The sequence below is a fragment of the Dipodomys merriami genome, unplaced genomic scaffold (assembly GCF_024711535.1).
Source record: "Dipodomys merriami isolate MVZ:Mamm:240054 unplaced genomic scaffold, mDipMer1.0.p SCAF_128, whole genome shotgun sequence".
NCBI classification, from domain to species: domain Eukaryota; kingdom Metazoa; phylum Chordata; class Mammalia; order Rodentia; family Heteromyidae; genus Dipodomys; species Dipodomys merriami.
The window spans coordinates 471,431-497,477 of record NW_027202582.1 but is presented as its reverse complement, the minus strand read 5'-3'; the positions used below and the strand labels follow the sequence as shown (position 1 = coordinate 497,477).

Genomic DNA, 26,047 nt, shown 5'->3' with positions numbered 1-26,047 from the left:
ACCACTTGAGCCTCAGTGCTACTTCTGGTTTTTTCTGCGTATGTGATACTGAGGAATTGAACCCGGGGCTTCATGCATATGGGCTTCATGCATCAGTCTACTACTGAGCCACCTTCCCAGCCAGGTGGTGTATCTTTTAACCCCAATTTTTCAACTCAGCTTACTCTTGGGCGGAGGAAATCAGTATATGGATCGCAATCGTTGCGACAGTGCACGCAAAGATCAAATGCAATGAACCCAACAGAGTTCTTAAATATTATCACCGTAAGATCGCCGTGCCCGCCCTGCTGGGGTGAAGGAGGAGGCGAAGCCAGAGCGCCCCGGGGCGCGGCCTCGGAGCAGGCCTTGGGGGAGCCAGGCCTCCAGCTGTCCCCAGTGGCCCGGAGCGGGAGCGGGAGGCCCACACCAGCCAGTCGCACGGGGCCGGGGCGGAGCGACCTGGCGCTGGCCCAGGCGCTGCGGCCATTAAGCCGGGCCCGAGAGCGGAGATGGTGCGCCAGGTGGGCGCAGAGGTTCTTCCTGGGATCTAAGGACAGGTGAGCCTCCGGGGTGTTCCCGCTGTCCCAGAGGGCGCCCGGGAGGTGAGGTTGGAGGCGGGGTGGAGGTAAACAGGCTGGACGAGCTGCTGTGGCCTCCCCGCCCTCGGCGCTCCTCCCTCCACCGGGCACCGGGGAGGGGACAGAGGAGGAGCCCGGGGAGCGCCCTGTCACCCGCGGCGCTCCAGGAAGCCGGTCCTGAGTGTGAGCGCACTGCTGAAGCATCAGGTGAGACATCCTTGCTCTCCTACAAGGGGGTTGCGGGTGCCAGGCCCGGTGCAGGGCAGGGAGGGAACGCGGTCCGTGCCCGATTCTCCTTGCCAGGAGGAGAGGCCGTGTGTGTGTTAAGAATGCTCTTTCTGTTTCCCCCCTGCTTCAGGCATTTACGCCGTGGATAAAGTGAGACCCAGCTTGTCCTTCACCCAGGACCCCCTTCGCTAAAGATGATGCACGTGCCCTTTGTGAGTGTGGGGAGAGGTGGGGCGGGGGCGGGGCCGTGTTTTAAGGGTGGCTGTCGCCTTGGAGCCTCTATGGAGAGGTAGTTTGGCGCCACATCTCCACCTGCTGCTGCTGGGTCTCTGGTGTGGGTCGCTTACCACCTGTTGGAGGAAGTTGTCTCATTACCCATCCATGCCTGGGCAGAGCCGGAGGCTGGGCAGGTCTGTCTTACCCAGGCTCAGTAGAAGGCTGGCTCCCCAGGAAGAGAGAGGCAGTAAGGGGCAGAGGTCTTTCCATAGAATGCTGCCCTCCAGAGTCAAAAGGCGCCTGGGGCTCAGTGTGGGAAGCTGGACTGCTGTGTGTGGCCTTTTCTGGGGTCAACTGGTTCACCTCATGACCAGCCCTCCCAGCAAATTCCTAGCTCTGGCTTCTCATTCTACCCTACAGTGAGGATCAGACATCATCATGAGGGCTAGGCAAATGTCTTTATCCAGCCTGGCAGGACCACAGGTTCGAGTATAGGATGTTGAGGTAGACTTATGGAAGCTGTGATCACCTCCATGTGCGATCAAGTTCAAGTTCACTCCCTTCTCCAGAATGAAGATTATGCCACTTACAACTTAGAAGTGCTTAAAACAGTACTGGGCACCCATACTGAGCACTCTACAGTAATTTATTTCCCTTGTTATTGCAATCCCTGAAAGAGCTTATCACAGAGTGCCAGATGGCTTATTTGCCATCTGGAGTGGCCATTCTTTCTTTCTTTGTCTTTATTAATTTTTTTTTTTTTTGGTCGGTCGTGGGGCTTGAACTCTGGGCCTGGGCGCTGTCCCTCAGCTCTTCAGCTCAAGGCGAGCGCTCTACCACTTGAGCTACAGCGCCACTTCCGGTTTTCTGGTGGTTTATTGGAGATAGGAGTCTCGCGGTCTTTCCTGCCCGGGTTGGCTTTGAACCGCGATCCTCAGATCTCAGCCTCCTGAGTAGCTAGGATTACAGGCGTGAGCCACCAGCGCCCGGCTGTCTTTATTAATTTTTGTGCTAGTATTAGTCCTTGAAGGCAGGGCCTGCGCTCACTGTCTTGAGCTTTTCTGCTGCAGGCTACACTCTTCCCACTTGAGCCACAGTTTCACATCTGGCCTTTGGTGGCTAATTGGAGATAAGAGTCTCATGGACATTCCTTTCTAGGCTGCTTTAGAACCATGATCCTCAGACTTAGCCTACTGAGTAGCTAGGATTACAAGTGTGAGCCACAAGCTCCCAAGTGTGGTCACTTTTCAATATACCCCTCCTCTATCTGGTAACATTGTTCTTAGCAATGGAATGAATAGTAAGTATGTCCAGAAAGGAAATGAAGACAGTGAACTTAATATATGTAATCATGCCAGTAAAAATAAAAATGAAGCTGAGTTTGGTGCCTGTAATCTCAGCTATTTGGAAGATGAAAGCAAGAGGATCAAGAATTCAAGGCCAGCCAAAGTTGGAGGGATCCTATTTCAAACTAACAAAACTGAGCAAAAATAAATGTCATCATGTAAAAACAAAGAGTAATGTATTCATAGCTTGTAATTGCATTAATATACTTTGGAAAATTTTTATGCACATGGAGGTCATCTATAGTAGTGAATAATTATAATGCTACTGTTTCTCTTTTGGAGACTTCTGAAAAAGTTGTCTATGACTTTGTCAGAATTGACAAAGTCAATTCATATTCATATTTAATATTCACTAGAGCTAGATTTGCCAGTCTGTATTTGTTTGCTCATTTGATTGGAGAATGCTTATTGCTAATTTTATTTTTGAAAGCTGCTTTCATACGAAAAACAAAGATAGTTTGGAATAGTCCTTAAAGCATTTGGATTAGCTTGGCACAGATTCACAATATAGCCTGTGGTCTTAAAAGAAATCAGTTCTAGTGGCTTTTAAATATCTCTACATTCAAAACATTTTCATGGAAATATCTAACAGAGAAACTTCATTGTACTTTTTAGTTTCATTTGCCAGAACTCCCCCAATTTTTCTTTTCCTTTAAGAATATGGCAGATAGAGAGTAAACTTTGACATTTATTTTCTCCACTGCTTTTAGAACAAGTCTAGTTCCTGGTTTTTCTTTCAGTTTCTTCTGGCACTAGGAGAAGGAACTGTTGAAACAGTGTGCTGACACTGAACAGAAGACAAGATGTTCTTTTTTTTTTTTTTTTTTTTGTCGGTTGTGGGGCTTGAACTCTGGGCCTGAGACTCTCAGTGTAGCTAGTTAGGGGAGCTAGTGTAGCTAGCAAAGGGGAAGAGAAAGAAGACCTTTCTCCAGTAGAAGGCGGGACTTGAGGTCGTATGAGGCTTTCTCCTCACTCTGGAGGGGCCACAGGCTGAGAAGGACTCCAGGAACAAGCCAGCACATTCCTCTTCTGAGAATGTTGTATGTGCTGCACTGAATGTTGGAGAATTAGCCTTGTTCTGGTCCTCAGTTTGCTGCCCAAGACTAGCTGTCAGGCTGGGTGTGGGGGGCATCCATGTGGGCTCAGCCCAACAACTGCAAATTCCGGTCCTCTCATCAACAGGTTGTTGCTGAAACAGCAGAACTCATGCTGCAGGGGGCAGAGGCCTCAGGGGCTCAGGGAGGCATTCAGGAATGCAGACATTGACACTGACATGGAATCCTTCTCTCCCCTCCCCTCCTCTCCTCTCCTCTGTCTCTCTCCTTCCTTCCTTCTTTCCTTCCTTTTCTTCCTTCCTTCCCTTCCTTCCTTCTTGTTGGTCATGGGGCTTGAACTCTGGGCCTGGGCACTGTTTCTGAGCTCTTCAGGTCAAGGCTAGTGCTCTGCCACTTGAGATACAGCACCAATTCCAGTTTTCTGGTGGTTAATTGGCAATAAGAGTCTCACAGACTTTGCTGCCCCAGCTGGTTTTGAACCACTATCCTCAGATCTCAGCCTCCCCAGTAGCTAGGATTACAGGTGTGAGCCACTGGGTCCTGGCTTCTTTCCTTCCTGCCTGCCTGCCTTCCTTTCCCTTCCCTCCCTCCCTCCCTCCCTTCCTTCCTTCCTTCCTTCCTTCCTTCCTTCCTTCCTTCCTCCCTTTCTTCCTCCCTCCCTCCTCTCTCTCTCTCCAGGCCTGGGTGCTGTCCTTGAGCTTTAATTTTGCTCAAGGCTAGTGCTCTACCACTCCAGCTATAGCTCTACTTCCAACTATTTTTTTTTTTTACGTAAGTTTTTTATTGTGAAGCTTGTTTTGTTTTGTTCTTTTTTTTTTTTTTTTTTTGTCGGTCATGGGGTTTGAACTCTGGGCCTGAGCGCTGTCCCTCAGCTCTTCAGCTCAAGGCGAGCGCTCTACCACTTGAGCTACAACACCACTTCCGGTTTTCTGGTGGTTTATTGGAGATAAGAGTCTCAGGACTTTCCTGCCGGGGCTGGCTTTGAACTGCAATCCTCAGATCTCAGCCTCCTGAGTAGCTAGGATTACAGGCGTGAGCCACTGGCTCCCAGTGCTTTTTTGGTTTTTAATTGGAGATAAGAATCTCATAGACTTTCCTGCCTGGACTGGCTTTGAACCTTGATCCTCAGATCTTAGCTTCCTAGGATTACAATCATGAGCCACAGATACCCGGCTAAGTGTGTGTGTATGTTTAATTTCCAAAAAGTCAGGCTTCATTTTTTTTTTCTTTCATGTGTTCCACCACTGAATTATACCCTAGCTGTGAACCCGAGTTGAGGTTGAGTAGGGGTTTGCAGGTTAACACTGAAGGAAAGCCTTTCAGAGCTGAGGCAGAAGTAGGCAGAGGTGAGTCTTGATGTTGAGGCCCTGGAGCTGAGCGTTATCTGATACTCTGATACCAGTACCTCCGTGTGAATGACTTCACACAGGAACTCTTTTGTGTATATGTGGTACTGAGGGTTTGAATCCAGGGTTTCCTGTTTTCCAGGCAAGCCTTCTACCTCTACTACCTTTTTTTTTTTTTTTATCAAGAAAGGAAAATTAATGTAATGGTATACCTATATGCCACAATTTGTGCTATTTTCAAATATTTAGTTAATATATGCTATTCTACAGGGAAGTGGTATGATTATTCACTTTAGGCATGTGAGAAAAAGTGCTGGATAAAACGGGTAGTGTTTCCCAGTGTCATAGATACAGAGGTACAGGTGGGACACAAGTGTAGAGCGGTGGGCTTCCATTAAGACTGTGGTCTCACAAAGGCCCATTTGGGGAACTTCTCATCTTCCATATATTTTGGGTTCCAAATCAATGGACTACCTTGATACAATTGTATGTTTTGTCTTCTTTCATGTTTTGCTGTCCTAGGGCTTGAACTCAGGGCCTGAGTGCTGATTCTGACCTTTTGCACAAAGCTAATGCTCTACCACTTAAGCCACAGATCCATTTCTGGCTTTTTTTGGTGATTATTTGGAGATAAGAGTCTCACAGACTTTTCTGCCTGGGCTGGCTTCCAACCATGATCCTCAGATCTTGGCTTCCTGAGTAGCTAGAATTATAGGCATGAGCCACTGTTGCCTGTCCAATTGTGTGTGTGCACATTTTATTTCCCAAAGAGCCAGGCTTCACTTTTTGTTTTTCTTTCATGTGTCTATAAATCCCAACACTTTAGATCTTAGGATTCAGGCAGATCCACGGCAGAAACTTGACACTATTTTGTAGACAGCTCTGAGACCATGAGCAAATTCATTTCCACTTCGAAGCTCAGTGTCTGGGTCTGAAAAAATGAAGCTGGGTTTTATTGGGAGGGCTGGGAAAGTGGCTCAGTGGTAAAGTGCTTGCTTTGCATGCATGAGGCCCTGGGTTCGATTCCTCAGCACCACATAAGCAGAAAAAGCCAGACATGGTGCTGTGGCTCAAGTGGTAGAACGCTAGCCTTGAGCTGAAGAACTGAGGGACAGCACCCAGGCCCAGAGTTCAGGCCCCACGACCGACCAAAAAAACCCAAAACAAAACGAGGCCCAATTAGTAGATACTATCCTTTGCCAAATGCCTCCTGTCTGCTATTTTGTAGCTGTTGATGATTTTTTAATTATTATTATTATCATTATTGTTATTTTTTGTGCTGGTAGTGGGACTTGAACTCAGGGTTTGGGTGCTATCCCTGACCTGTTTTGATCAAGGCTAGTGCTCTGCCACTTGAGCTACCACTTTCAGTTTTGGGTAGTTAATTGAAGGTAAGAGGCTCATGGACTTTCCTGCTCAGGTTGACTTTGAACCATGATCCTCATATCTCAGCCTCCTGAATAGCTAGGATTACAGGTGTGCCCAGCTTTACCTGCTATTTCATAGCTGTTGTATTTGATCCTCAACATAATACAATGAATCAGGAACTCTCTATAGTTCATCCTGTTTTCATAAGGAAACTGAGGCTGGGAAAATTTAGGTAAACTGGCTAGACAGTGAATAGCTTCTGGGTTTGAACACAAGTCCAAAATGGAATCACTATTGTGTTTCTGAAAAAGAAAGTATCTCTCTCTCTGTCTCTCTATCTCTCTGTCTCTGTCTCGTGTGTGTGTGTGTGTGTGTGTGTGTGTGTGTGTGTGTGTGTGTGTGTGTGTGTGTGTGTGTGTGTGTGTGTGTGTGTGTGTGTTAGTACTGAGGTTTGAACTCAGGGCCTTGGATTTGCTAGGCCAGCACTCTACCACTTGAGTCATATGCCCAGCCCCAATGAAGTCCATCTTGGATTGAACAAATAGAACAGTCATGCTCATTCTCCTACTTCCTGTATTTTTGATAGTCTTGAAATATTTCACAGAAAAAAACTTAAACGCCGAAGACACAAATGGGGCGTGGGTGGGTAGCATGGTTTCCAAAGTGGCCTTGAGTGCAGAAAAACAGTTTTTTGTTTTGTTTCAACCTTTGGGTTGCAAACTGTTCCCAAAGTGGCCTTATTTTCCATCTTGGTCCTGCCTAGTGCCCAGGCTTTGTGTGTGTGTGTGTGTGTGTGCTGCCTAGTGCCCAGGCTTTGTGTGTGTGTGTGTGTGTGTGTGTGTGTGTGTGTGTGTGTGTGTGTGTGTGTGTGTGTGGTCAGGGATCATTCTGTAATAGGTCTCCCTGGAGGGCCAGGCTGCCTCCTTCCTCCTGGCAGGAGTGAGGGAGCCGTTGTTCACATTCCGGCTTTGCTAGTCTTAAGCTAATGTTGGGCAAGTGGCTTCTTCTCCTCTAGCCTCAGTTCCACTGCCTCATTTTCACTGTGAAAAGGAGATATGTACACACATCTTAGACTAACTTTTCAGCCAGATGCTCTCTGCCTTTTATTTTACTTATTTATTTTTGTTTGTCATGGGGCTTGAACTCTGGGCCTGGGTGCTATCCCTGAGCTCTTCAGCTCAAGACAAGCTCTCTACCACTTGAGCCACAGCGCCACTTCCGGTTTTCTGGTGGTTTATTGGAGATAAGAGTCTCATAGACTTTTTTGCCTAGGTTGGCTTTGAACCATGATCCTCAGATCTGTCTCCTGAGTAGCTAGGATTACAGGCATGAGCCACTGACACCTGGCCACTCTCTCTGCCTTTTATTAATATAATTTGTTTATTATGCTGGTATTGGGGCTTGAACTCAGGGCCAGGGTGCTTTCAATTAGCCTTTTTTTGCTCAAGATTGATGTTTTAGCCTTTGAGACACACCTCTCTGCATCTGACTTTTTGCTGGCTAGTACTAGTAGAGGTAAGAGTTTCACAGACTTTTCTGCCTGGACTGGCTATGTACCTTGATCCTTAGGTCTCAGCCTCCACAGTAGCTAGGATTTCAGATGTGAGCCACCAGCTTCTGACGCCTCTTTGCCCTATAGATACTCTCTTTCCTGTGGTGTCACGCTGGGCAGACAATGGAATCATGGAAGAACTTTGAAAACACACAGACTTGGGATGTACCCCAGGAATCCTGTTCTGACTACACTGTAAAAGCAGCCTGAGATGTCTGCCCACCTGAGTGCTCCTTTGTAGCTTGCTGTCCTTCTTCCTTCTCCTTCCTGCCCATATTCCTGTCTCCATAGCCCTGTTACTAACCACATCTTCTTCCTCAGCACTTCTGATTGGAGTGCAGAGTGTAGGATTTGGGCATCTTTTAACCTGGGTTCAAGTTCTCTTTTGCCATATCTCATTCCCCTTATACTTTTAGGTTCTCAACAGAAACCTCATGTGCTGTGCCTTCTGCCTCAGTACTCTTTTTTTCTGGGGAGGGTAGTACTAGGCTTGAACTCAGGGTCAGGGTCCTCTCCCTTGGCTTGTTTGGTCAAGGCTGGTGCTCTATACTTGAGCCATAGGTCTACTGCTGGCTTTTTGCCAGTTAATCAGAGACGAGTCTCAGAGACTTTTCTGCCTGGCCTAGCTTTCAATCTACTCAGCCTTCTGAGTAGCTAGGATTATAGGTGTGAGCTGCCAGTGCCTGGCCTCCAATTCTCTCTTAAATCCATTTCAGCCAGGCCTTAGTCTCCAGCATTCAATTCATACTCATTCCAGACTACTCTCTTGAGCTCAGGCCCCCAGTGTGCCTCCCTGCCCTCTTCATGTGACTGCCTAATGTGCCTTTCAGTCCAACCTGGCCTAACCTGAGTGTCTGGTCATCCCTGGCCCACTCACCTGCAGCCTGCTACATCCCAGCCTCCCAGTTCCTCTTGCCTTCACATCCCTCCTCATTCCATCTGTGAAAGCTGCTGACCTTTAAAGTGGGTCCAGCTTCCATTACCTCTCATCACCACCCTTTCCCCACCTGTCTGGGCCATCATTACCTCTCCTGCCCTGATTGCCTAACAGCCTGCTTCCCTCAGTGCCCTTTGCATGACCTCTTCCCAGGTAGTAGCCTGAAGGACCCTTTAAAATCCTACATGAGATCATGTTCCTCCTATGCTGGGCACCTTGCAGCCATGCCTGTTAGTCAGAGTCAAAGCCAAAGGCCTCATACAGGGTGGCAGGTGCTGTACTAGCTGCCCTTCGCCACTTCCATATAACCTCTGATCCTTCAAGCTACCAGTGTCCTCTCTCCCTCACCCATGCTGGCTTCCTTGCTGCTCCTGAGCACCTGGGGTGATTCTCTCTGCCAGGAGGCCTTAGACATCTGCAGACTTCATTCCCAGATCTCCTTCAGGCCCAGTGAGACCCTCTCAGGTCCTCTAGACCCTCACTGACCTAGACCCTCCCTGACCACCTAGACTTCCCTTGCCTCCCCTCCTCCCCTGCTTTGATTTCTCTTTGCCTCCTAGTTAACATTACATCTCACACCCACCTTACCTGCACTCCAGCCCCAACATTGGGAATGTTCTTTCTTTCTTTTTTTTTTTTGGTCAGTCATGGGGCTTGAACTCGGCCTGAGTGCTGTCCCTCAGGTCTTCAGCTCAAGGTGCACTCTACCACTTGAGCTACAGAGCCACTTCCGGTTTTCTGGTGGTTTATTGGAGATAAGAGTTTCACGGACTTTCCTGCCCGGGCTGGCTTTGAACCTCCATCCTCAGATCTCAGCCTCCTGAGTAGCTAGGATTACAGGCATAAGCCACCAGCACCAGGCTCTAAGTTATTTTTTATTTTTTAACCATTTGGTTTTTTCCCTTGCTATTGAACAAAATTTCGGCCTTTGTTTTGTTCAGGAACAGCTCAGGTGCTCAGGTGGTGCCTGGCAGGCAGCTCAGTGAGTGTCTGCTGAGCATCAAGGGAATGACCCATGGGCCACCCGGGGTGAGGGGACTTCCAAGAAGTTTCCCTTGCCCTCTCCCATCCTGTTGGGGTGGGGAAAGGGAATTGTTAAAATAACAATGGTCAGCAAGTCCTGCAAGTGAGGCTGGGTGATGGCTGCGGGTTTGGAGTCCAGATCCTCAGTAGCTCTGCAGCACACACATAACGCATCACACCCCAGTCCTTGTGTGCACATACACAATGCATCACATCCTAGTCCTAGTGTGCACACACACATCACATCACACCCCAGTCTTCATGTGCACACACACACATCGTATCACACCCCAGTCCTCATGTGTGCATACACATCACATCACACCTCAGTCCTTGTGTACTGCACACACAATGCATCACACCTGCAGTCCTCGTGAGCACACATACACACAATGGATCACATCCAGTCTTGGTGTGCACACACAGAGAACTCATCACACCCCAGTCCGCATAATGCCTTCAGTGTTTCCTACCTTGCAGGGCTTCAGCTTTTAGATCACTAACAACAACAAAACAACAAACCCAGCACTGGCTGTGTAGCTTTTTTGTTCTTTATTTATTTTTGCTTTAGTGGTCCTGGGGATCAAGTCCAGGGCTCCAGGCTCCCGAAGCAATCTCAACCACCGAATAACACCTCTCAGTCCCAGGGATGTCTTTTTTAGGGGGGGAGGGGAGTGATTTCCATGTCTATTTGTGTAACGAGACATGAAAATGACTATGTATGCATGGATGTTGGCTAATCCATTTAATGAGTTTCACTAAGGTTGTTTGGGTTGTTTTCTTGCATGAATTTGAGAGGCCAGAAATTGCTTGGCAGTTTGCTTGCTAAGGAAAAAAAGGTGTCACACAGCCTTCTGTAACTTGCCTTTGTAGGGAGATAAAAGCTTTTTGTTCTGAAACTCACAGGCGGGTGGTTACAAAGTTTCAGCCTTGCTATAAATTTGTCACTGCCTGTGCTTTGTAAGAGTCTTGATTGGCTAATGTGCTGGCTGGGGTTCCTGAGTCCCAGTCCTGCCCTGGAGGAAGTAGCCTGGGGCTGGGGCTGGGGCTGAGGCTGGGGCTGGGGCTGGGGCTGGGGTTGGAAGGCTCTCTGCCAACCCAAGGTTTTATGACAGGGGGATGGCCAACTTTTTCTGCCAAGGACCAGCTAGTAAACATTTTAGGTTCTGCAGGTCTCCGTCACAATTTCTTAACCCTGTTGTTGTAGATAGACAGCATGCATACAAGGGCAACAACCAATTTGGCTGTGTTCCAGTCAAACTTTATGCACATTGAAACTTGCATTTTCACCAGGCACTGGTGGCTCACACCTGTAATCTTACCTACTCAGGAGCCTCAGATCTGGGGATTGCAATTCAGAGTCAGCCCAGGCAGAAAAGTCTGTGAGACTCCTATCTCCAATAAAACTACCAAAAATCTGGAAATGGATCTGTGGATCGAGTGGTAGAGTGTTAGCCCTGAGAAAAAAAGCCCAGGGACAGTGCCCAGGCTCTGAGATCAAGCCCCAGAACTGGTACAAAAAGGAAAAAGAGAGAGACAGAAACAGAGAGACACAGACAGAGACAGAGAGACAGAGAGAGAAACTTGCATTTCACACAATTTTCATGTGTCAGAAAATATTCTTGTTTGACTTTCCTTTTGTAAAATCCAATCTGAATTTGAAAGCAGGCTAGACAAAAGCAGGCGGGTAGGTCTTTTAGTAATGGACTATAATTTTCCTGTTTGTAGATTGGGCACATGAATTTTTACATTCTTAGTTTTGATCCAGCGGAGTTGGAGGATGTCTGTCATTAAGTAATTGCTTTTCTAGTTGGATTTTAGTGGCAGAGTATGAATTATTTATCATAGCCTTCTTTCATGGTTCTCTATCATTCTCACTGGTCCTTGTAAGACCCCCCCTTTTTGTGTAGGTCTGACTCAAGCTGTAATTCTGGCTACTTGGGAAATAAGAATCATCAGGCATAAAAGTTCATCAGACTCTGTTTCACTCAATAGCTGAGCGTGGTAGTTTTTTGTTTTTTGTTTTTGTTTTTTAAATCCCAGCTACACAGAAGTCCAATAGCTAATGCAATGACAGAAGCCTGTCATCCTCAGTGACACAGGAAAGCACGTATAGGAGGATTGCAGTCCGGGTCAGACCCAGTATAAAGTGAGACCCACCTCAAAAATAATACAAATAATGCAAAAAGGGGCTAGAGGTATGGCTCAAGTGGTAGAGAATTTGCCTAGCAAGTGTAATGCCCTGAGTCTCATCCTCAGTACCATTAAAGAAGAAAGAAAGAGAAGCTGGGAAGGTGGCTCAGTGGTAGAGTGCTTGCCTTGCATGCATGAGGCCCTGGGTTTGATTCTTCAGCACCACATAAGAAGAAAAAGCCAGAAGTGGTGCTGTGGCTCAAGTGGCAGAGTGCTAGCCTTGAGCTGAAGAGTTGAGGGACAGCACCCAGGCCCAGAGTTCAGGCCCCACAACTGACCAAAAAAAGAAGGAATTCAAGGACAGTGCCCAGGCCCAGAGTTCGAGCCTCAGGACTGACAAAAATAAAAGTAAATTAAAAAAAAAAAAGCGAGATACAAATAGCCAGTCATGGTAGCACACACCTGTAATCCCAGCACTGGAGAGGCTAAGGTAGGAGGATCACACTCGTGTATACTTTCAGGTGCCCTCTTCAGCTCAGTTCACCCCTATACATTCTCTTGCACACTTGCCTTCCCACCCCTTTCTGTGGTCCTGAAATAATAGCTGCATGTTACTACCAGACAGTAATAGGAATTATCTGCTAGGTGCTAGGCCAGGTTGGCGGTATCTGTGAGATTCCCTCCAGGTTTGCCAGCTCCTGTTAAATGCTATGGGTCTGCCTGGTCGATGGTCAGGGTGTAGTTAAAGCACTGGGCCTGGGAATCAGCCAGCCAAATGTTGATTTCTGGTCTGCTGCTCATGAGCCATGGACTTTGTGCCAATTCATCCACCTCTCTGAGCCTGATTTCTTTTTTTTTTTTTTTTTTGGTCTGTCATGGGGCTTGAACTCTGGGTTTAGGCCCTGTCCCTCAGCTCTTCAGCTCAAGGCGAGCACTCTACCGCTTGAGCCACAGCATCACTTCCAGTTTTCTAGTGGTTTATTGGAGATATGAGTTTCATGGACTTTCCTGCCTGGCCTGGCTTTGAACCACGATCCTCAGACCTCAGCCTCCTGAGTAGCTAGGATGACAGGCATGAGACAATAAGGCCATGAAGAAGTTCTTTGGTTTGTATTTTGCAATCCTAATGACTGGAGGCAGGTATGGGGTCCCTGCAGGCCTGAACACAGGCTTGTGAGCATGTGTCTGCCTGTGTATTGCTAAGTTGATGGTTTCCTAACAGATTCTTACCCCTGGTCCCTGGGCCTCATACGGCTTCTAACAGTCTTGTTATTGGTCTTGCAGCCAGAGCCCAAGCCTGGAGACCTGATTGAAATTTTCCGCCCTTTCTACAGACACTGGGCCATCTACGTTGGCAATGGATATGTGATCCACTTGGCTCCCCCAAGTAAGAGCAATAGGGTCCCAGCTGTTCTGGACCCAGAGGCTGGGAACTGGTGGTGAACTGCGGCCCTCACTTTGCCCATGCTCCCCACTGGCAATTTGTTCTTAAATTTTACAAACAGAATGTGGTATGGGGTAATGTTTTTCAGATTCTGCTCCTTGGAACACCAGGTGGGTTATTTTTCTTTTCTTTTCTTTTCTTTTTTTTGCTGGTCGTGGGGCCTGAACTCTGGACTTAGGCTCTGTCCCTCAGCTCTTCAGCTCAAGGCTAGCTCTCTACCACTTGAGCCACAACACCACTCCCGGCTTTTTCTGCTTATGTGGTGCTGAAGAATTGAACCCAGGGCCTCATGCATGCGAGGCAAGCTCTCTGTCACTGAGACGCCTTCCCAGTCCTCCCAGGTGGGTTCTTTTTTTTTTGGGGGGGGGTCCGGTTGTGGGGCCAGAACTCTGGGCCTGGGTGCTGTCCCTCAGCTCTTCAGCTCAAGGCTAGCGCTCTACCACCTGAGCCATAGTGCCACTTCTAGCTTTTTTTTTCTGCTTATGTGGTGCTGAGGAATCGAACCAGGGCTTCATGCATGTAAGGCAAGCACTCCACCACTAAGCCACCTTCCCAGCCCTCAGGTGGGTTCTTGTAAGGGTTGAGGTGGGTATTCAAGGGCACTCAAGTTCTGCTTTTACTGTGTATGTGTGTGTGTGAGTGTGTATGTGTGTGTATTGGTTGGTTGTGAGGCTTGAACTCAGGCACGCTACACTACGTAAGCTTTTTTGCTCAGGGCTGGTACTCTACTGCTTTCACCACAGCTCCAATAAAGGCTTTTTTTTTTTTTTTTTTTTTTTTTTGTTGTTGGTCATGGGGCTTGAACTCCAGGCCTGGGCGCTGTCCCTCAGCTCTTCAGCTCAAGGCAAGCGCTCTACCACTTGAGCTACAGCGCCACTTCCGGTTTTCTGGTGGTTTATTGGAGATAGGAGTCTCATGGTCTCTCCTGCCCGGGCTGGCTTTGAACCGCGATCCTCAGATCTCAGCCTCCTGAGTAGCTAGGATTACAGGCGTGAGCCACCAGCGCCCGGCTCCAATAAAGGCTTTTTTGATGGTTAATTGGAGATAAGAGTCTCACAGACTCTCCTGCCCAGACTGGCTTTGAACTGGCTTTGCAATCCTCAGATTTCAGCCTCCTGTTGTTGGTTATGGGGCTTGCACTCTGCACTTGGGTGCTGTCCTTCAGCTCTTCAGTTCAAGGCAAGCGCTCTACCACTTGAGCCTTAGCACCACTTCTGGTTTTCTGAATGGTTTATTGGAGATAAGAGTCTCATAGATGGGCTGGGAAGGTGGTTTAGTGGTAGAGTACTTGCCTTGCATGCATGAGGCCCTGGGTTCAATTCCTTAGCACCATATAAGCAGAAAAAGCCGGAAGTGGTGTTGTGGCCCAAGTGGTAGAGCACTAGCTTTGAGCTGAAGAGCTGAGGGACAGCACCCAGGCCCAGAGTTCAGGCCCCACGACCGACAAAAAGAAAAAGAAAAAGGAAAAGAAAGCTTAGAGATAGTCCCCAGGACCTGAGTTCAAGCTCTAGATCCAGCACATGCGTGTGCATGCACGCGCACACACACACACACACAACCACACACACTACTATGAGACTGATACTGGGTGGTTCTTAACTTTTGATGTGTATTTATGGGGAGGGGAACTTATGCCCTGCAGTCCAACTATAGATTCTGTGCCTTTAACTATGGCACTGTCACCTAGTCTGACATTTCCCAGTGTTATCATAAATTGTCTGATATATCCATGTGTCCTTTCTATGATTGGTTACAGTATTTTGTATTTTCTTGGATAGACTATGTGTATTTCAGGTTGGGCATGGTAATCCACATTTGTAATCCCTGCCATTTAGGAAGCGGAGGTAGGAAAATCATTGTCCAAAGCAAGCCAGAACAGAGTCCCAAGTCCTAATACCACTAGGAAAAAAGAAAAGAAAAAGAAAGAAAATGTGTATTTTTCAGTATTGGCTCAGCAAGGTTGAGCGACATGTGTGGAACATTCCAGGTGGTCCATGATAAAATCATGACCAGAGCCCTGACCTTCTGAGTGTCAACCTGAGCCCAGTGCACCTTCCACCAGACTTAAGGAAGCTCTTACTCTTAGGTGTTGACTCTGCATGTGCACAATGCTGCAAGTTGGTGTGTCCTTAAATTTTGTGCCCTAGACAACTTGCTTGACTCACCCTAGGGCCAACCTTGCCACCTGCCCTATCTGAGGGCTGCAGGTAGATGGGCCTCAGGACTCACTCTGTGAATTTAGGCCTTACAAGAGGATGCCTGTCTTTTATTTCAATGATTCTGTCAAGCACCACCAGCCCTATTACTGGCAACTCAGAATTCCCTGATTTTCTAATATCTCCAACTAACTAGAGGCAGAGGGCTTTAGTCCTCTCCAGAAAGCCAGGTAAAGCAGGATCTGGAATCTGACCTCCCTGCCATTGCTTACTGGCTGTCACAGTTGAAGACTGGTCCTGCCTGATGTGTTGGTGTGCTATTACTGTTGGGGTACTGTGTCCTGATTCTGGCAGGGCACAGTGGCCCTCTGATAATGAACCTTCTTTTATGATGTTCTAAGTACCCATTTCAAACATCATGTGCTCTACCTTGACTGCAGGTGGACTGGGAGGGAGACTCAGCCTTTGTTCTGACATTGGCTCTCCTTTACTGCCCTCCTGGCCCTGCTTTGGAGCCCAGACTCCTTTTCCTTTATTCCAGGTTTGTTTGTTTGTTTGTTTGTTTGTTTGTTTATCTTGTCAGTCATGGGGCCTGAACTCTGGGCCTGGGCTCTGTCCCTCAGCTCTTTAGCTCAAGGCTAGCGCTCTACCACTTGAGCCACAGACCACTCCTAGCTTTTTCTGCTTATGTGGTGCTGAAGAATTGAACCCAGGGCCTCATGCATGCAAGGCAAGCATTCTACCACCGAGCCACCTTCCTAGACCTCCAGGTCTTTTTGTTTGTTTGTTTATTTATTTATTTAAAATATCTGTTCTTGCTTGTAGCCAATGGGACTTGGTCAGGGCTGCTGGCCTATCTCTCAGATTTCCTGTGCATCATGTCTAAGGAAAGCAGTCATGGCTTATATTTGCACAATCAAGAAAGATACAGGTGTCACAGGGTGCAGTAGATCAGCTTCTCTAGGGTAAAAAAAAACAAAACCAAAAAACAACAAACCAACAAATCAGAGAACTTTACTAATATTATTTTTTTCCCCTTACACTTCTTGCTCAAGTTCATTTCTGAGTTGGTTCTTTATGCAGGCATAAAGATGCATGAAAATCCCCAAGATCCCTTTGATGCCGTTTGTATATTGCTAAGTTGGGAGATGACTAAATCCTCCAAGCTCATACACCTAGCAAAAGACAGGTCCCAGATCAGGCTAAGGTTTGCCTGACTTCAAGAAGCTTAGCTTGGGGCTGGGAAAGTGGCTTAGTGGTAGAGCACTTGCCTTGCATGCATGAGGCCCTGGGTTCGATTCCTCAGCACCATATAAGCAGGAAAAAAAAAGCCGGAAGTGGCATTGTGGCTCTAGTGGTAGAGTGCTAGCTTTGAGCTGAAGAACTGAAGGACAGTGCCCAGGGCCAGAGTTCAGGCCCCACGACCAGACACCCCCCCCCCCAACAAAAAAAAAAAAAAAAAAAAAAAAGGAAGACTAGCTTTTGACTACCACATTGGCCAAGGAAAGCCAGATTGGATCTTTGAGATAATCTTTTTAACTTCATCTGATTGAGAGACACCTAGGATATTTGCAGAGCACACCTGTGTGTGTGTGTGTGTGTGTGTGTGTGTGTGTGTGTGTGTGTGTGTGTGTGTCACAGCAATGACTTGTGATGGTACTCAGGCTGGATACCTTGCTGGAAACAGCCCTGAGCCCCAGGCTGTGCCCTGGACCAATTCCTTTGTTTTCTCTTTGTGGATGTACAGGTGAAATGGCAGGAGCTGGTGCAACCAGTATCATGTCTGCCCTGACTGAGAAAGCTATTGTGAAGAAGGAACTGCTGTGTGATGTGGCTGGGAGAGACAAGTACCAGGTCAATAACAAACACGATGACAAGTACACCCCACAGCCTCCCAGCAAAATCATCCAGCAGGCAGAGGAGCTAGTGGGGCAGGAGGTCCCCTACAAACTGACCAGCGAGAACTGTGAGCACTTTGTCAATGGGCTGCGCTATGGAGTTGCTCGCAGTGACCAGGTACGTTCTCAGATTGTGTCCTCTTTCCAGGAACCAGCCCATTCCCCCACCTGACAGTGGCTAGACATGGTGAGGGTGGAGACAGAGCATGAATAAACAAGAGAAAGCAGTAGAGAGATGCACTTCCTGTCTTCCAGGATGTCAGAGGAAGCACAGCTCACTGTATTTAGCACAGCAGTGGCCAGAAAAGGCAGCCAACCACAATGACCAAGCCTGTTGTTGAGCCTTCCTTGGCCACTCACCTCTTAGATGACCATCAATGGCTCTGGACACAGGCTTTATTCTACCCTCTCTCCCCTGAGAGAGTCTTTCAGAGTTGAAGCAATTTGTGGCCATTCATTTCCTCCAACAAATCTTGGCCTTCACATCTATATTGGTTATTTCCTGGGTGTCAGACGCAGCTGTGCTGAGTACAGAGATGGAATTTAAAGCCCAGGTGTTTGACCAGCTTCTGGGGTTTACAAACAGCACCATCATCAGCCCTGCCAAGACCCCAGAAGTGATCCCAGAGCCCCCAGGGGAATGTAGTTTGTTAATTTATGTCTGATTTTTTTTGTCATACACTTCTTCTTCTCCTTCTCCTTCTCCTTCTCCTTCTCCTTCTCCTTCTTCTCCTTCTCCTTCTCCTTCTCCTCCTCCTCCTTCTTCTCCTTCTCCTTCTGCTTCTTCTTCTGCTTCTGCTTCTTCTTCTTTCTTCTTTGTCAGTCGTGGGGCTTGAATTCAGGGCCTGGGTGCTGTCTCTAAGCACTTTTGCTCCAGGCTAGTACTACCACTTTGAGCCACAGTGCCACTTCCAGATTGGAAATAAGAGTCATGGGGACTTGTCTGCCTCCCTGGATTGGAACTGTGATTCTCAGATCTAAGTCTCCTACGTAGCTAGGATTATAGGTATGAGCCACCAGCACCTGGCACACCCCTTCTTTCATTTGCAGTTTAAAAAAAAAAAGCCAGTCCAGGGGCTTGAACTCAGGACATGAGACCTGTCCCTGAGCTTTTTTGCTCAAGGTTGGTGCTGTATCACTTCAGTCACAGTTCTACTTCCAGCTTTTTGGTGGAGAGGTAAGAGTCTCTTGGATTTGTTTTCGCTGGCTGGCTTGGAACTGTGATCTTCCCACCTCAGCTTCTTGAGTAGTTAGGATTACAGGTATAAGCCTCTGGTGCCTAGTTTGGCATTTCTAATGAAGAATGACTTTTTTCCCCTTTCCACAATATTCTGATTTAAGATCTGTGATGCACATGATGTAGCCACTTTCACCATCAGAATTCCTATAATACAAGCACAGAAGCGATCCTGGATCTATGAGTTATAAAACAAGAAGATTCCCAAGCTAGCACTAACTTTTGGACAGATTGCTTATCCCCAAGAGTTTGTACCATCAGGACTGAAACTAGATACCATTTTCTTGTATTTGATTGCCCTCTTTGACTGCATACAAAGCATGACCACCATCAATGAGGTGATTATTGTTTACCTTGACAAAGTATCTTTTGTGTGAACTAGTGGGCTCAGCATTCTTTCTTATGCTGTGAGGTTCTGTAAAGATCTAGGACCATATTGTTTCTCCTCCATTATCTGTACCATTTTCCCTACCCTACCACAGAGCTTAGCAAGGAAACCACTGGATACACTGACTTAATGTAGGTTTCCTAGTGAGAGTAACCCGCCCCAACATGTTGACTACAAAACCCTATGTAATCCCCCCCCCTTTTATTTGTTGGTTGTGAGGCTTGAACTCAGGACATATGCCTTGCTCAAGGTTAGTGCTCTACAACTTTGAGTCATAGCTCCACTTCCAGTTTTCTAGTGATTAACTGGAGACAAGGGTCTCATGGACTTTCCTGCTCAGGCTGGATTTGAACTGTGATCTTCAGATCTCAGCCTCCTGAGTAGCTAGGATGACAGGAGTGAGTCATCAGTGCCTGGCTTCTAATTCCCTTTTAGAGGAAGGTTTAAGGCTAGCTACCAGTAGCAAACTTGCAGATAAACAAGAGAGGAAGTGAGGAAAGAGGGCATGAGATGCAGAAGATAGGTACTTTAGTTCCAGGGAGAGTTTATCATATGACCATCCAGTGCCTAGTATTTTTGTTTCTATATGAGATGTCCAGAATCTCTACCAGATTCTTGTAGGCAGGGCAAAGTTCTGTGAACAGAGAAAAGTCTAAAAGACTTTTTCTTGTTTGGGGTCTGCTATACCTTCTCCCTTTGTAGGCTCACAAATCTATTTCACTCTGTTGGGGTGAGGGATTGGTTCAAGGATCTGACTACAGCTCTCCCTCCAGTCCTACTTCTAGAGGTACCTGGGGTCATCAATCTGAACCTTTTGTGAAACCCTTAAGAAAAAGTTCCTGCCGGGCGCCGGTGGCTCACGCCTGTAATCCTAGCTACTCAGGAGGCTGAGATCTGAAGATCATGTTTCAAAGCCAGCCTGGGCAGGAAAAGTCCGTGAGACTCTTATCTCCAATAAACCACCAGAAAACCAGAAGTGGCACTGTAGCTCAAGTGGTAGAGTGCTAGCCTTGAGCTGAGGAGCTGAAGGACAGCATCCAGGCCCAGAGTTTAAGCCCCACGACCGACAAACAAACAAACACAAAGGGAGCCTGGATGCTGATGGCTCACACCTGTAATCCTAGCTACTCAGAAGGCTGAGTCTGAGGATCACAGTTCAAAGCCAGCTCATGCAGGAAAGTCTGTGAGACTTATCTCCAATTAAATACCAGAAAACCAGAAGTAGTTCTGTTGCTCTAGTGGTAGAGTGCTTGTCTTGAACTGGAGCTGAGGGACAGCACCCAGGCCCAGAGTTGAAGCCCCATGACTGAAAACAAAAACAAAAAACCCCACAAAGGGAACCCAAGAGAAATCTAGGTGTGATGGTGCACACCTGTCATTCTAGTACTGAGAAGTTTTGGGCAGGAGGATCATGAGTTCAAGGTCAGCCTGGGCTCTCTAGTGAGATCTTGTGTCAGAAAAGGATCCTTAAAATACAAAACCTGCCAGGTGCCAGTGTCTCATGCCTGCAATCTTAGCTACTCAGGAGATTGATATCTGAGGATCATGGTTAGAAGCTAGCCTGGACAGGAAAGTCCAGGCTTATCTCCAACTAATCTCCAACTAATATCAAAAAGCCAGAAGTGGAGCTATAACCAGAAGTGGTAGAGCTGGGAAGGTGGCTCAGTGGTAGAGCGCTTGCCTCACATGCCTCTGAGGCCCTGGGTTTGATTCCTCAGTACCACATAAGCAAAAAGAAAAAAAAGCCAGAAGTGGGGCTGTGGCTCAAGTGGTAGAGTGTCAGCCTTGAGCTGAAGAGCTGAGGGACAGCCCCCAGGCCCAGAGTTCAGGCCCCATGACTGGACCCCCCCAAAAAAAAGAAGTGGTAGAAGGCTAGTTTAGAGGGCTGGGAAGGTGGCTCAGTGGTAGAGCACTTGCCTTGCATGCATGAGGCCCTGGGTTTGATTCCCCAGCACCACATAAGCAAAAAAGAAAAAAAAGCCGGAAGTGGCGCTGTGGCTCAAGTGGTAGAGCGCTAGCCTTGAGCTGAAGAGCTGAAGGACAGTGCCCAGGCCTAGAGTTCAGGCCCCCCAACTGGACCCCTCCCCCCCAAAAAAAGGCTAGCTTAGAGCAAAAAAGCTCAGGGAGAGTGCTCATGCCCTGAATTCAAGCCCCAAGATGGGCATAGAACAAAACAACCCAACCCAAACCCAAAACAAAAGACAAACAAAACAACAATGGCAAAACAGAATCCCTGCAAAGAGAGCCCAGCATGACTGGAGGGATGGGGCGGGTTGTACAGTGAGGAGTTGAGTCACTGCTCTCATGGAGATCACACCTAATGGAGTTCTCAATAACATCTCCCTGACTTCACGCTTTCCCATTGGCTGGCCCAGAATCTTGACCATCCTGCCATCATTGTCCCATTCTTTCCAAGGTCGCCCTTTAAGAGTGTTACATGCTTTAAATAGCCACAGGGTGAATCCATTTTCCCTGGATTATGGTTGCATCATGTAAATTCCAGGCCAGATGGCTTCATGCTGTGAATCTTTTCCAAATTTAGCCCTCTCCTCCATACTTCCCTGCCAATATGTATTGACTGAGGTTGGCCAGGGGAGGCCAAGAGGCATGGGAGGCATCCTGAGCTCAGTGATCCTGCCGAATGTACAGCGTGTTCTCAGATTCCTGATATAGAGTATGACTCCGTGCCTTCTTGATTGCAGGTCAGAGATGTCATCATGGCTGCAGGTATAACAGGACTGGGTTTGGCCACCTTGGGCCTCATTGGAGCCATGTTCTCAAGAAACAAGAAGCAAAAGCAATAGATCCTGTCAAGGACATCTTTGTTGATGGGGAGGTGGGAAGGCTCTTTTGCTAAAAAGTTTCATTATGTTTTGTGATAAGCCTTATTTTCACAGAATAAAATAAAGCACAATAAGAGAGGCCTTTATTAGGGGAAATGCAGCACAAACTGCCTGGTGTGATGTTTGTGAAGGGAACTAGACTGTGTACCTGGTGACCCCCCCTCCCCCCCCTTCCCCGCAACCTCTTACTAGTTTGTGTACTTTGTACTGCAGAAAACAGAGTCTAACTCCAGTCATCTCAAATTATCTTAAGACTGTTCTGGTTATTAGCATATGTCTGGGGCCACCAGGGAGACAGGCAGTCCATGTATATGGAAAAAGAAACCATCAGATAACAAGGGCTGTTGGCATGGAACTTAATCCATCAAGGTGCCTGAGATTCTAAAGTTCATGTGTGTAGATATTCAGTGGAGTTGGGAAAAAAAAATCCTCTGCCATAAATAAATTCAGTATTTGCTTTGGCCAAACTTTCTAAAAAGTTTGCTAATCCATGTCTGTCTTCTGCCTTATATGTTCCCTCTCTTCATGCTGCTTCTTTACCACTTCTGTGTGCTACAACTCCATGTCTCTGAACCCACATTCCCACCTGTTCTTCTCAACTCCATCCTCTCTTTGTCCTTAACTCTATTTCTGAGATTTTTTTTTTTTTTTTGCCAGAGCATCAGGAATTTCTAAAGCACTTTCCATCCCCCAAGCACACCAAGCAGGCCTGTTCTCCATACAGGACCCCCGCACCTTAGCAGGGCAGTCGGAGCCAGGCTGGGGACACAAGGGATGGGGTAACAGAGGTCAGAGGCTTCTGGCTGGAAGTCCTGGATCCCCCATATAAAGGGAGGGAATAGAAGGGCTAGAGGGGGAGAAGGAGGTCAAGTGGAGAGCAGGCTGGGGGGGGAGACCACAAGACACGCATAACTAAAAGCATAAAACCAGCCCTTGAGATGAAGCTTGTCCTGCGTAGTGGACCCACATATGTGCGTACACACACACACACACACACACACACACACACACACACACACACACACACACACACACACCTACATGCACAAGACAAAATGATCTTGGGACAAGGGGCTGAGTCCCAAAGGACACCCACTCCCATCAGAGGTAAAAATTGGGAGGGATCAAACCAAGGCTGTCAGGAAGCCCCATGCTTTACCAGCAGGGCAAGTTTGGGGGTTGTTTGTGGGGTTTTTTTTTTCCCTCTTCAAAGGGGAAGTTTAAAAATCTACAACAAATCATGCTGAATACATTAAGAGAGATTAAAAACCCGTAGGCTATCCCCTCCTCACCTGAGCTACCCCCTCCCCCCACACACAAGCTAAACAATGAATAAAGAAACATGCCCAGGTGAGGTCTCCCCACCCAGATACAAGTCCCAGAGTGGGAAGCTATGTACAAGGACAGTCTGGGCAGTCCCAGCTGCCAGGATTGATCTGTGCGAGCTGGGCACGGAGGGAACCAGGGTAAGAACCCACCCAGGGGAAGAACAGGTTTCCAAGGACAAATTTTAAAAACATCAAAGATGGGAGCAGATGGTGTGGGAGATGTTGGGGGTCCTGGGCGGCAGCAGACAGGGCACCAGGGAACTGACATCACTGCTGCTCCAGCCCTGGTGGCGGGAAGTCCAGATGCCGGTTGCTGACCTTCATGTGTCGCCGGCCCTCCAGGTCCATGAGGACCATGTCCTGGCAGACGGCACGGAGCAGGAGCCTCTCAAAGCTACTGTCCAGCATGGCTGTGTATACAGCCTGGGGGACACAGAGAAGGCCGTCAGCAGCCTCCTCCCAGCTCTCCAGTGTCTCCATGGGGAAGCGGATCTCGCTCGGGTGTGTGTGCTGGGTCCCCCCCGCGGCCCGGCCCCTCCTCCTGGGCTCGCGCTGGCCCTCGTCCTGCTCTCCGCTGAGCGGTGGGTTCACGAAGTCAGGTCCACATGGGTGGCAAGGATGCCCGGGGCTGCAGGGGGTGCAGGTCCCCGTCCTCCAGACCCGGTGGACCTCCATCTGCTTCCACCGGGTCAGGAGGTGCTGAGCGTTCTCCAAGCGCTGCGGGCTTCTCCGCCGCTTGGCTTTGGGCACAAGGCCTGAATTCCGCACAGCCTGGTTGATGGCTCGTTGCTTGCGCCTGGATTGCTGGACGTCTCTTCACCTGGGAGGTGGTTAGTGGGGACAGGCCCTCCGCGGGCCGCCCCGGCCGGGCCCCCGCCGCCGCCTCCGGGCCGCCCTCGGGTCCTCCAGGGCGATCACCACCCGGGCAGCCGCGCAGCTGCGCCCGGCTGGGCCTGCTGCGCCCGGCCTATCTCTGAGAATCTTGATTGGCTCAGTGTACCACCTGGCTCAGCCTACCCAGTGGCTGCCTTTGAGGGAGGTGACTTCCATTAGGCCAATCAGCTGTGCCTTTGGCCCAGCCTCTTGGTGCAAAAGTTGCCACTTAGTGTTTCCTTCCTTTCTCCTCCATTTTCCTAAACCCCAGAGGGAAGAAGTGCCAGGAGGAACTGGGCCCCTCCACCTGCGTCTCATCAAGCCGTTCAACTCACTCTCTTCCCCAGGCCTCTCTCCACTGGGAGCACAGAGCTCCCCGTGCCTCTTTCCCTCCATCTTCCTCTTACTATTACCTCCCTTTTGACCCCGGACTCCCGATCTCCAGGCAGGAGGCTCTTTGCCATTTGATGACTGAGTCCATCCACCACCCAAAAGGTAACCAGCTGTGGTCTGTGGTGGAGGGACCCCAACACAGACCGGGGGACTCCTGAGAAGTCCCCCACTCCCTGTGGGGATCCCTCGAGACTCCCAAGAGCCTCTCACACTTTGCTGACCCCTTGACACCTTTTAAGACTTTGGGAGCCGGGCGCCGGGGGCTCACGCCTGTAATCCTAACTAATCAGGAGGCTAAGATCTGAGGATCAAGGTTCAAAGCCAGCCTGGGCAGGAAAGTCTGTGAGACTCTTATCTCCAATTAACTACCAGATAACCGGACGTGGGGCCTGTGGCTCAAGCGGCAGAGCACTAGCCTTTAGCTGAAGAGCTGACAAAAGAAAAAAGAGAAGAACAAAAAGACTCTGGGGATGCCCTCTTCTAATTATTTTATTATTTTGAATTTATTTTATTTTTGTCGGTCGTGGGGCCTGAACTCTGGGCCTGGGCGCTGTCCCTCAGCTCTTCAGCTCAAGGCTAGCTCTCTACCACTTGAGCCACAGTACTACTTCCGGCTTTTTCTGCTTATGTGGTGCTGAGGAATCAAACCCAGGGCCTCATGCATACAAGGTAAGTGCTCTACCACTGAGCCACCTTCCCAGCCCGCCTTCTCCTAATTATTAGGGTCTGTTCATTTGCCTTCCCAAAGCGACAGGACAGGCCACTCCATAGTCCTACCAAATTTTCCAAAATGCACTCTAAATTGTCTGTTCCCAGAGACATCCCATTGTCTTGCCTGTGGTCTAATCTTAAGGCTCTCCGGCTGATTGATTTGCAGTAAAAACAAAAACAAAACAAAAAGAACCTGACATGTTTGTCTACTGCAATCTGGCCTCACTATCATTTAAACAATGGTCACCCTTGGCCTAGATTTGGAAACTTTGGTTTTAAAATTCTTACTGATTTAACCAATTCACCAATAAAACGGCAATAGGTCCCAGGCCCCCTAGACCGCAGCTCCCACCTCCCAGACCCAAGGCTTCTTCGTTAACCTCTGCCTCCTTGCTCAGACCATAGAAACCCAGCTCCTGTCCCACCTCTTTATAGTTTCCAAGCTCCCAGGAAGGCTGCTTTATCTCAACAGTCCTTGCCTGTGGAAGATCGAGCCCAGCCTGTTTCCTTCCTTTCTCCTCCATTTTCCTAAGAATAACAATGTGAGATGTTTGATTTTTCTGTGTGTTTCTGTACATCTTTACATACTCTTCTCTGCTGGGTGCAGGCTGTGGAGATCACATGATTTTAATCTGTGGTGGGGAGATCCCTCAGCAGTTAGCACATACAGTGGGGGGTAGAGGGTGGAGGGGTGGGGGAGGCCCTGGACAGGGCCCAAAGGCCCTGTCATTTGAAGTGATTTTTTTTTTTTTTTAAGCCTGAAAGAGTGGAGCCACAGACAGCTGCCTCACTCCTTTGCCTTCAGGGTCCCGGCTGGGTCTACTGATGCCTCTGTTGTGTGATCCAGCAGGCAGAAATTGTTGCCTCCAATATCTCAGCCACCTGTACTGGCAGCCTTTGGGGGTTAAGTGACTCAGAAATCCTTAAGCCTTGACTGGTTCCTAGCCTCCAAATCTCATGGTTGTGTCCATCTGAAAGCCTGTTTAGCCACAAGCTGCTTACAATCAGCCCATTA

General features: G+C 48.3%; 1 protein-coding gene and 1 pseudogene across 2 annotated transcripts; one reads left to right on the top strand and one right to left on the bottom strand.

Annotated features, from left to right (window-relative positions):
- The first annotated feature begins 430 nt into the window (after window positions 1-430).
- Window positions 431-21,834, top strand: LOC138824239 (phospholipase A and acyltransferase 3). 2 transcript variants are annotated; one of them, XM_070017933.1, is made up of 5 exons: window positions 431-536; window positions 916-997; window positions 13,046-13,148; window positions 17,109-17,377; window positions 21,587-21,834. In XM_070017933.1, exons 2-5 carry the CDS (start codon window positions 980-982, stop codon window positions 21,686-21,688), a joined length of 492 nt encoding a protein of 163 aa, XP_069874034.1. In that variant the 5' UTR covers window positions 431-536; window positions 916-979; the 3' UTR covers window positions 21,689-21,834. The 2 variants fall into 2 exon arrangements, with proteins under 2 accessions (XP_069874034.1, XP_069874033.1); XM_070017932.1 differs by lacking the exon at window positions 431-536 and adding an exon at window positions 619-764.
- Window positions 21,835-23,322: 1,488 nt separating this feature from the next.
- Window positions 23,323-24,105, bottom strand: LOC138824194 (R3H domain-containing protein 4 pseudogene; annotated as a pseudogene).
- Between the last annotated feature and the right edge of the window lie 1,942 nt (window positions 24,106-26,047).